We start from the raw sequence: 12,039 nt of genomic DNA on the forward strand, positions 1-12,039 counted from the left end.
CTCATACGGACCATTTTTACTGTACTTTGATGATATTTTTTAATGGAAAAAAGCAACTAGAACAGTCTCCAAATATGTTTTATTCTGTTGTGTTCCAGGGAAGTTCACTGCAGCTAAAAGAAAAAAAAAGAAATAAGAGTTTTTTTCTAAATATTCTTAATTCAAGATACATTTACTTGAGAAGCAAAATTAGTTAGGATATTAAGTCTTGATTTCTGGAGGGAAAAAAAGTCATTTTGCTTCTCAAGTAAATATATCTTTATTTAAGAATGTATGGATATTTGTACTAGAAAACGAGACAAAGGCACTGAGGAAGAACACATTTTTGAAGTGTTTGAAACAACAGGACAGAACTTTAAATTTTGGTGAACTATTCCTTCAATGCCACATCATGAATGTCCGTGAATCATGCATGGTTTTCAATGAAAGTCTGTGTTGCATAAATGGGTTGACAGATACAGTCATTTAAATGAGAGATGGCAACATTCTTCTAAGGACCACCTGCATTTTTGAGTTGTTCTCAGTCATCTGTGATCGTGCTGAGATGATTCAACTGGTCAAGTTGTTAGTGAATTTTGCTCTCTCTCTTTAAATGGTCCCTTGATCATTTTCCAGGCCATTTGGCCTGAACATTAACACTCTGATATAAAACAATGGCTGATCTTTTCATGTTCTGGTCAGTGTCTCTGCTGTCTGTATCTCTCTTGTGTTATAGCTGCTCTGTTCATTCAGTCTTAGCTCAGCTAAATCCCTAAACCCCCACACAGTCACCATCACAACACATACAACCCCAGCAAAGTCCCTCGTACCCTGGAGTTGGTTGAGTCTGTCCTCAATATTCAGTTGCTTAGGTCACTCCAGACCTGGGAAACAATGTTTGAGTTGGATTTTCCTCATGTCACGCTGTGCCACTGTCTGGCATCTCTTCCTCTCACCTCTTCCCTCATGTTTTCAAACACCCACTCACTCTTTTCTCTCTTCCTCGCTCACATTTTCAGCCTTCTTCCTCTCTCCTGTTTCAATCTAAGCCGTGTGGTCTCTTGATCCTTCCTTTCTCAGCTTTTTCATTTCTGTCTAAGCAAAATCTGCACAGCTTCAACTCATAAAATAACTCCTTCGGCTCTACGGAATTGGCTTTTGAACGGTCAGGCTGTAAATTTGTTTTGTGTTGTGCATCTGCACATACGTTGTGGGTTTGAATTTATTTCTCTGCTTTTTTCTTTGCTTTTTTCAGCCACACATTTTGGGACAAATTCACTGAGCAGTTGCTCCACTTGTGTGTTGTATTTCCATGCAATGAAAACATTTGTCGTTGTTTTTGGCACAAGCACACTTTTCATAAAATAAAAAGAGTATATATTGTGTAATGTACATTATAGTTATAGATTATTATAATTATTCATTTTGCAGTAAACAATTAATTAAGAGACATTTGTGTACACTTTCAAGCATTCGTAGTAGGACTAATTCGTTAAATTATCAAATATAAAGACATATAGATTTTGTTTTGTTGTTTTATTTTATTTTGTTTTGTTTCTGTTTTTTTTTTTTTTGCTTTTTCTGTATTGTATTGTTTTGTTCTGTTTTTCTGTGTTGTGGGATTTTGTTTGTTTTGTTTTATTTGTGTTGTGTTGTGTTGTTTTTGTTTTGTTTTGTTTTGTTTTGTTTTGCTTCGTTTTGCTTTGATTTTTTGTTTTTTGTGTTTTGTTTTCCTTTTTGCTTTGTTTAGATTTTTTTATGTTGTTTTTTTTCTGTGTCATTTTGCTTTGTTTTGTTTTGCTTTGCTTTGCTTTTTGTTTTGTTTTTTGTGTTTTGTTTTCCTTTTTGCTTTGTTTAGATTTTTTGTGTTGTTTTGTTTCTGTGTCGTTTTGCTTTGCTTTGTTTTGCTTTGTTTGCTTTGTTTTGCACTTTTAATACACATTGTTTTAATACACACTGTTCAAAATAAGTAAGTTAAAGAAAATTGCAGTATGTCATATCATGGTATTCTGCCACATCCTTCACAACACAAATGGGCAACAGTGTCATGTAAACTGCGTTTAGCATATATTTTTGAACATTGTTTTTGGCCGTGTTTGCACATTCATTAATTTTCATATTTCCTTCAGTGTATAGCATGCTGAAACAAAGCAGACAGTGTGCACAAATAGTGAATTCCCCCGTTATATTTTTGCCTATGGTATTTGGTAAACAGTATTTGCTGAAGCATTGCTTCGAATCACTCTTTAGTGTTGTTATTTTTTATTCTACCTCTCCTCGTATTATTTAATTTCCTAGCTGTGCTTCTCAGTTGGTTTCCTGCCTGTGGCTATATGATCAGTGAGAGCGCAAGACATTAACTCTCTGGCCGTAATGAAATGGGCAGCACTAAAAGCACATGACACTGCAAAGATAATTATTCTCTCCGAGGGGACGGCTAATTGATAGTCTTTTGAAGTGATAATGATGATAGAAAAGTAGGCTGATGGATTGTGGCAAAATAAACGCGATACTCATACAGTTGCATCAAATAGTAATATTTACTCCTAGCCTCGTTCTAAATGTTGCCATGGAGACTGTTTAGTGTAAATACTGTAATTTCAGTTATGGAATGACAATACATCATGTGAGTCATACTTCCACAGGAGAGGCAGCTTGTTATAATAACAGATAAGAAGGTGGTTATCAGCACTCGTGATATCCATCAGTAATAAGGTGTCAGCAGCACACGGGGCGCTTTGACTGACACAGTTCATCACTTTGGGGCCCAGCTGTCATCTTTCCCATTATCCTCAATGGTGATCCCCAAGGGTGTAAAGAGATTGATTTGATGGCATCTCTTGGGCTGGTAATATTACAGCCGTTTAATTCAGCTACTGGCTGCAGTGTAGAACGGAAGTTCCAGCTCAATGACCTTCAAAATCAAACAACGTGAAACGAACACCGTCACCCTAAAAACATGATAGGAACAAATCAAATATTTTTGTTATTTCCCCTCTTTCGGTCTCATTCGTGAAACACAAGCAGAACAAATGTGCGTGCAAATTGTTTGTAGACGTAGATTGCTGCATCATTCAGAGAGAAATGAGTTCTGCTTATGTTTTATGAATGAAGCCCGTTTAATAGTTTTACAGCTTCAATGTTAGACAGCTGAACTGATCGTCATGGTCTGCAAGTTAAGAAAGCTACACAACCCAAGCCTTGTTGATGCTTTCTCTCTTTCCCTCTTTATCACACTGGCTCTGCTTTCCTTCATGTTTGTCCATTCGCTCATAACCGCAACATTACCAAATATACTTTAACATATCACTAGCAGTGGCTTGTTCCTGCTTACTTTTCTCAGACGCCTCCCATGACCATACTTTGATTCTTAAAGCTAAGCGCTAACACAGAACAGCGAGCGCTAACTCAGAGAGGCTTTCAGACTTAACCATCTCAATTGTCTGCTTCTGCAACCCAAGCCACTGACCTGGAGTCAGTTCTCAATTGATTTTATTGCATGTTTTACACGTATGTGTTTTTTTTTTTTTCTGTTGGTCCAGATGTTATGTGTGTATCTTGTCATTGTTAATTCTGGTGTTACTTGTTTAGTCGGATAACTTTCCACACAACAATGATAATCCTAAACTATCTTTTGTGGCAGAAATCAATGTGAATGTCTGTCAATCGAGTCACACCTTCTGCAGATCATACACTTTAAACTTTTAATGAATAGCATTTTTATTCTATAATTTTGTTCAAATCGATTAATCACGATTAATCACATCTGAGGGCCCATAAAAGTTTGTGGTTTTATAAGGTGTGTGTATTACATGTATATTTACACATGCATGCATATATTATATAAACACAAACTTTTATGTTAGATGCGATTAATCGCGATTAATCGATTTGACAGTACAACATTTTATTAATTTTTGATGTTATTTATTGATTACAATTTTTATATTTCTTAAAATGTACATATTATATTGTTTTTTTTACATTAAGGTGGTATTTTAAAATTAAAATCTTAATGACATTTATATGTATCACATATTGCACCTTAACTAACAACAATACATTTGTTATCATTAAGTTAAAACCATAACAAAAAAAATGTCTTTACTTTAAATAAAATAAACATTAACTAAAATAACTAAATAAAATTAAATAATAAAATACAAATAAATAAATAAAATTACGTTTTTAAAAAAGTTTATTTTATTTCAACTAGTGGCCAAGGCATTTTAACATTTATCATTTTTGTTTAATTTAAGTTGAAGTAATTTATACATGTATAAATAAACTCAAACTTATAAATAAGAAATTTATATAAGATATTTATATAAGAATAAATACTAAAACTTTAACAAAAAATTTGATTGTAAAAAGAATGTTGAAATTAAATATTGAATGTTGTAAATGCTGAAATTAACAATTAACTAAGTTTAATAAATACTTTTTTTCCTACTTTTTATTTTTAGTTCATGTTAGTTATCTAATATAAATAAATGGAACCTAATAGAAAATGGAACCCAAAGAAATTGTATTCCTTCAGTCATATCTTGCTAAGGTACCAAGTGAAGAAAAAAATATGACACAACTTTATCCGGCTAACCATGTAAATCATGTTTGAAGAAAGGGATCTTGGTGTTATTTTTCATAGTCTACCCATCCTATCCTTTCGTGTAAGATCCTCTCATCGCCTGTGTTGCTTTTTCAGAAGCACAAAGTGTAAGATGGGAGCAGCTGTTGTTCATGGTCTTTTGCTCTTCCCATGTTATCTCAAGGGACGCCCGTTTGAGCACATTATTTTCCCATTAAAGCCTGCTGGCAGCTGGTTAAATATAATTTTTTTGTTTGATTCCTCCTTCCACCAATTACAGTTTGGGGCTATGGGGTGGGATGCGAGTTAGCGAAGATAAATACAGTTGGTTCTTGCATTTGTTGGGCTCAAACCTGTTGAGAGATAATCTGGTACAATGCAAAAGCCATGAGTTGAGAGTGGGATAGTGAGGTAAACATATGTAACCTCACCTGTACAGGTAAAGTACCATCCATCTATCTCATCTAATCACACTTCACCATCCCAAAACAACCTCATTTTCAATGTGTCCCATTTCATCTTTCATCTAACACCATGTTATCATTTCAGAACAAACATAACGAACAGATCGATCTCTTGGATCTAGACACTGACCTGTTGCTGGTCACCCAGGTAAGGTGGACAATGATTGGCCAAAGTTTCTCCACACCTGCCCTCGGTCCTTTCCATGACCCTCTAAGCTGTTTTGATTGCAAATGACCTAAAAAAAAGCTTGTCTAGCTGTAATCTAGCTATATAAAGTAATAAGTAGTGCACTATAGCCCACTCTAGACTACAGTAAAAGTCCCTGTACAGGAAAGTAAATGTCACGCTACCCGCTATACACAGTTTATAGCCCTGCTAAATCCCCAGTCTCTTGCTTTTTACCTTTTTCACTAGTCTCCTGGAAGTAGTCTACTTACTCATACCTGACCTTTCTTTTTCATAGTCAAATGACAGAGCTCTTATAGACAACCCTAGTGTGACCCCTTTGAATATGTTGGATTTTGTGCTCCCATGTCAACCGGTGCAGTTCATAAATAAATCGCAAGATTTTACAGTAATCTCAAAGGTCACACGCACAGCCGTGTTATTGTGTGTGCTGTTTTTTTTAATTTTTTAAATATTAGAGAAAGATGAGTGGAGACAGTAAATGCCAGCATAACAACAGAGAAGAAAAAGCAATTATTCTTTCATGAAGAATAGTCCTTTGGTAGATGTAGGTGTGAAAAAGTGTGTTGCATTTCAGGAAAGGACCCTGTGGTCTGGCCTCAAGCTAATGGATGAACGGAACGGTTTTTAGAAGCAGTTTAGAAAAGCTTTTCTGTCATGCGCCAGTCACTTTAAAAAGCTCAAAAAATGCTGAGCTGCTCCCCGCTAGCAGCACCGTTTTCTAATAAACACACTCCGCATGGACACGATGCCCACAAATGTTCAGAAACAGGAGTGTAGCTGCCATTGCAACTGTGCTCCTCGTCTTTTAGACATTTCTAAGATTGGCATCGGACTGTTTGGGAAATAATAATAAAAAGAAGAAAAAATGGCAGATTTAAGAACAAGCAAAGCCTCTGCACTGGATAAAATGGATGGGCAAATAAATAGTTGTCCTACTATGTTAGCGCTTATTTTTCTTTTAGCAAATGTATGCCCGCCCAAAACGTATGCCAAGTCCTCTAGGATTTCATGATTACAGCAAACTCAACATTATTTGTGTAGCTTGCATTTTTGTCTTATTTCTGCAATTTTTTGAGGGATAAAAACCCTTAACCTGAGAGGGGGAAAGCAATATTGGCTAATCAAAATATATAATTCAGACCCCAAACAAATTAATCAATGTATGTTCAGCTGTCCTGCCATCGCACTGCAGTAAAAAGTGAACATAGATGGACCCGACCATACAGAGCACCAGGACTTTGACACTGTTAGGCAAGTTTAAGTACAGTACATAATGATTGTTGGTGGGTTTCCACTGCAAAGCAACACAAATAAATTCAGTTATTATCGCCACAATAATAATAATAATAATAATAAAAGCTGCAGAAAATTCAGACATTTGGGTAGCAAAACACTGTCTGCTGGGGCTGGGATGCCCTTGTTCAGTAAAAACCCTGAATACAGGATATATCACAACATATTCACTCATTATCTTCCTATAAGTTAGCTTTTGATTGTATGCAAATAAATAGTCTTGTATTTAAATGTTTTGTGGTTAAATGTATAAGCAAAAATGGGACATATTAGATGTTTGCTGTATGTAATATGGTAAATATAAGCATAATATATTGTAAATGATAGAATTACAGATAAATACAGTGTTGGAATGAGGGAAGGAAGGATGGATGGATGGATGGATGGGTGGATTTTATTTGCATAAAATCAAGAGCTAATTTCTAGGAAGATAATGAGTGAATATTTTGGGATGTATCCTGTATTCTGGGTTATTACTGAACAAGGGCATGCCAGTCCCACCAGGATTTAGCAGGACTTTTTCTGGTTTTTGCTGCCCAAAATGTCTGCATTTTCTGCAGCTTTATTCATATTATGGTGATAATAACTGAATTATGGTGATAATAACTGAATAACTGAAGCAGCTTCACAGTGTTAAACAGAAAAATAATGCAGCAGAATTTTATTCGGCATTATTATTAAAACAATTATTAAATTGCTATATTCGAAAGATCGGAGTCGTCATGCCGGAAACGGGTTTATTGAGGATGACGTGTCGATTAAACAATTATTAAATTGCAATATCCGAAAGATTGGAGTTATCACGCCGGAGACGGGTTGATTTAGGATGCCGTGCCGATGAGGCAATTTCAGGGGGAGTCTAATTGACACGGTCTCTGCAGACACTTCAGGGATTCGTTGGTCATGTCTGGGCACAGGTCTACCATCTGATCTGGATACGGCCTTGATACGGCTGACTGCAGTAAACCTCGGGATAAAACAGAGAGACTAACATTAGCATAGATGCCATTCTTTTTATGATGTAACAAGTACATCAGGTGTTATGGGAAGTGTTCCCGGTTCCGGCTGAGTTAATGCAGCCTTAAAATCATTTAATGTGTATCTGTTATGTGTTTTATGTGTATGCCATAGTAAAGAGATGTGTTTTTAGTCTAGATTTAAACTTACAGTGTGTCTGCTTCCCGAACAATGCTAGGAAGACTGTTCCAGAGTTTAGGTGCTAAATAGGAAAAGGATCGAACGCCTGCAGTTGATTTAGATATTCTCGGTATTATCTGGCCTGAGTTTTGAGACCACAGTAGACGTGATGGAGTATATTTTGTGATTTTTTGCAGTGAAAACCCACCAACAATCACAATGTACTGTACTTATCTTGTATTGAAAGGGATGAAATGTTCTGTGGTTAAACGTATAAGCAAAAATGGGACATAGTAGATGTTTGTTGTATGTAATATGGTAAATATAAACATTATATTGTAGATTATAGAATTACAGATAAATAGTATTGAAAGGAAGGAAGGAAGGAAGGATGCAAGGATGGATGGATTATTACTGCATTTATTTTTGCGTGCTGTACATGGTCGGCAGGTACAGGAACTCCTCATCATCTTTTATATGTTTTTTTTCTTTTTTTTTTTTTTATAGCAACCCACTATCATTTCCATAAGTCACCTTTTGTATTCAAACCACTGTTTACCCAAGGTAGATGCCCCTATTCTGTGGCAAAGACTAGACTGTCATGGCAGTGAGTGCTGAGGTGAAACACATCTGATTTTATGCTGCAAATGTTCCTCTTTCATCTGCAGAATATCAACCAGTTAGAGCTTTTTGGAGACATGTCCACTCCTCCTGATATCACGTCCCCCTCGGTGAGTGACTTGAACTGGAACACTGGCATACTGCACAGTGTGTACTGCATACTAATATAGGTAGTATGTAAACAGAATGCAACTTTATAGATAAGCAGGATTGAGCAAGTGTAGGTTTTTTTTAAAGCTGTGCTATGATTCTCCTCTTCCACAGACTCCAGCATCTCCGGCTAATACTCTGGACCCCTCGCTGGCCCACCAGACTCCATCCGAACTGTTCACCCCCTTCAACCCTGCCTCTGTACCCTCAGGTAGGAGAAAATTCTATTTTTTTGTCTTCCCAGGTTGTGTGCGTACAGGAGAAAACAATACCAAGAAAATAGATACAGGAGACATGGAACGGGGCGGATGTAAATTAAATAATGTGTCTGTCTAGTTCCGACTAAATAAGATGTCCTGTCCTCCTGCTGTAGAATATGAATGCTCTCATTACTGGCTGCTGTACTGATCTGCATGATAAATGCCTTGCAGAGGACACAGTGTTACCTCTACCAGCACTTAGTGCTATACACTATGCATGTGTGTGTATGCGTTTATATCTGTGCGAGTTTGATGCCTTCTTAACATGCACATCTGTTCGGGGGTCATATCATACATTTTTATGATGTTATTTTTTCCCTAATGTCCACCTAGTCAAGGATTTTTGTGCCACAAAGGGACAGTTTTGCTTCACCGTTTTCACCCTCTCTTTGATTAAACAAAATATGACATCTAAACACAGTAAATTATTAAAAGAATGGTTAAAATGAAACATCCAAGTCTTAAATTTTTGGTCAACTATCCCTATGCAAGAACTTGCCAGAGCCAACATTCTACATTACATTAAGTAACATTTTAATAATGTTAATAAACCAAATTACAAACATTTTTTATTGGCTACTATTATATACTGACCTTATTAAGGTGACATTTCACCTTAGAACCAATGTGGTAAAGAGAAAGTCATTTGATAATTTAAAGTTCCTCACAAGTAGCTTTTCCACAAGGTGAGGTAAATATTAATATATAGAAGATGAACACAGTATCATCCAGACACGTACAAAACACCATCATGGTAACACATGAGACTAAAATAATGCTATAAACATTTATTTTAACAACATTAGATGTAACATAAAGCCCTAATGTACATTACAAATAAATAAAATAAAAAACTAAGAAGAAACATAATTATTAAATATACTGTATGCTTATAATTGTTATATATGTGTATATATCAGATGTGAAGCCTAAAAGTAAATGTATAATTTTCACTGTAAATTATACGATAACTTGGTTTGGTTTTCACTTTCAAAACTGTACATTTAACAGTATTTTAATTAGGGCTGTCAAAAGATTAATCGCGATTAATCGCATCCAAAATAAAAGTTTGTGTTTACATAATATATGTGTGTGTACTCTGTTAATTATTATTTATATATAAATACACACACATTCATGTATATATTTAAGAAATATTTGCATGTATATACTGTATATACATTTATATAATCTATAATATATATAAATATAAATGTTTTATATATAAAAATATATTTTTTCTTAAATATATACATGCTTGTGTGTGTATTTATATATAAATAATAATTAACAGAGTACACACACATATATTATGTAAACACAAACTTTTATTTTGGATGCGATTAATCGAGATTTAATCTTTTGACAGCCCCAATTTTAATTTAAAATGACATGAAATGCCTCAGTATATCTATTACAGTTTTTTTTTTTCATAGATAGTATGGGAACTTACTTTTAACCAATTAAAAAGTTTTCTCCGTAGCATTTCCCCGTAAAAAAAAACAGATTGTTTTGTTACATAGTGAGCTCTATATTGTAAAGAGCTACCACTTTAAATTCTACAGGAACACACTCACATGATATTTGAACCAGTTATTAAAAACAAATAGCCCTTGTGCAGTGACTTTGCTCTCCCCGGGACATCTGTTCCAGCCAGATTGACTTCCTCTGAAACAGTAAACAGTACAACATTGATATGTCTGTAATAAAGTAGTGTATCATCTGTCCCATCTGTCTTCAATTCTTTCCCTCAGTCAAACTCCCCTCTGTGTTGTAAATTCATAAACACCAGGCTTGACTCCGCCACACCTGTCCTGATGGGATTCTCACAGTTCAGTTATGATAGCATGAGCACATTTTTCACCATTGTGGAATCATTTTGGCTTTTTTCAAGTGAGTTTTTCCCCAGAGCACTTTCGGGGGTCTGGTCCCGCTGGCAGTGGATTGTAAGTCACTTTAAATGAAACTTGTGTGCTAAATGGCATGTCAAATGGAACATAAATCATCTGAACGAGAACACGCTACTTAATTATGATCTTATTTAAGAAATCTGTGATGTATTGTGAGCATAGTCACACTATATAGTCACTTTATATGTTCTATATTTACAATATAGCATGACGCTGAGCTTTTATAAAGCACTTACATAATAAAATAAATAAAATAAAAATAAAATATAATTTGCCATGAAAAATTATTTTATTAAAACATTATTAATCATTTACAGTATAGCTTGACTTTGAGGTTTTATAAAGCAGTTAAAATAAAATAAATAGTGCTGTCAAATTGATTAATCGTGATTAATCGCATCCAAAATAAAAGTTTGTATTTACATAATATATGTGTGTCCTGTGTATAATTATTATGTATATTTGAATACACACACACACACACATGTATATATTTAAGAAATATGTTGCATGTATATACTGTATATATATTTATTTAATTTATATTATATATAAATAGAAATATTTTATATATAAATATTAAAAAAATTCTTAAATACATACATGCATGTGTGTGTATTTACTGTATATATAGATAATAATTGTACATAGTACACATATTATGTAAACACATAATATATAAAAACTTTTATTTTGGATGCGATTAATCGCGATTAGTCGTGTTTTTAAATTAGAGTTTTTAAATGAATCATGCAAGGTGATTTACTAAGATTTGCGGTAGTCAATTTGCTGGTGTTTGGGCCATTATTTACCGCCCCCAAAAAAAGCAGGTCTTAAACCAGATGCTATTTTGGGCTGCTCTTGGTAGATTGCGTTGGTGATTATGGAAATGGTCCATCTGTGTTCATTAATGTGCACATTGTTAGTAGATCACGTGCAGAACTTTCCACTTCCTTCTGCACTTTTTTGGAATTGCGCTCTCACGCTAATTTGCCCTGTTAAAGGGTTAGTTCACCCAAAAATGAAATTTCTATCATTAATTACTTACCCTCATGTCGTTCGACACCCGTCAGACCTCCGTTCATCTTCGGAACAGAAATTAAGATATTTTAGTTGAAATCTGATGCCTCTGAATGTCCTCCATTGGCTCAATGGCACTCTACACTCTCAAGACCCTTAAAAGCTACTAAAGACGTCGTTACAAAGTCCATCTCACTACAGTGGTTCTAAAATAACTTTATGAATTGGCGACAATAGTTTTTGTGCGCAAAAAAACCCTAAATAACGACTTACATAGTGATGACGATTTCAAAACAAAGCATCATGAAGCTTTGAAGCATTATGAATCACTGAGCCGAATGATGATTCGGATCGCGTGTCAAACCGCCAAACTGCTGAAATTTGGCGATTCAAACCGCTGAATCGACTCAGTGATTCATAACGCTTC

General features: G+C 34.9%; 1 protein-coding gene across 1 annotated transcript in view; it reads left to right on the top strand.

The window, feature by feature from the left end:
- The window catches only part of dab1a (DAB adaptor protein 1a), a gene marked incomplete at both ends in the record, with an annotated part of 133,572 nt that overhangs the window by 110,232 nt on the left and 11,301 nt on the right, over positions 1-12,039 (top strand). Inside the window, 2 exons of the mRNA XM_079831206.1 lie at positions 8,320-8,382; positions 8,537-8,633. Of these exons, the coding sequence (XP_079687332.1) occupies positions 8,320-8,382; positions 8,537-8,633 (160 nt within the window). The remainder of the gene's footprint in view (positions 1-8,319; positions 8,383-8,536; positions 8,634-12,039) is intronic.

The sequence above is a fragment of the Gobio gobio genome (assembly GCF_949357685.1).
Source record: "Gobio gobio genome assembly, chromosome: 12".
NCBI classification, from domain to species: Eukaryota; Metazoa; Chordata; class Actinopteri; order Cypriniformes; family Gobionidae; genus Gobio; species Gobio gobio.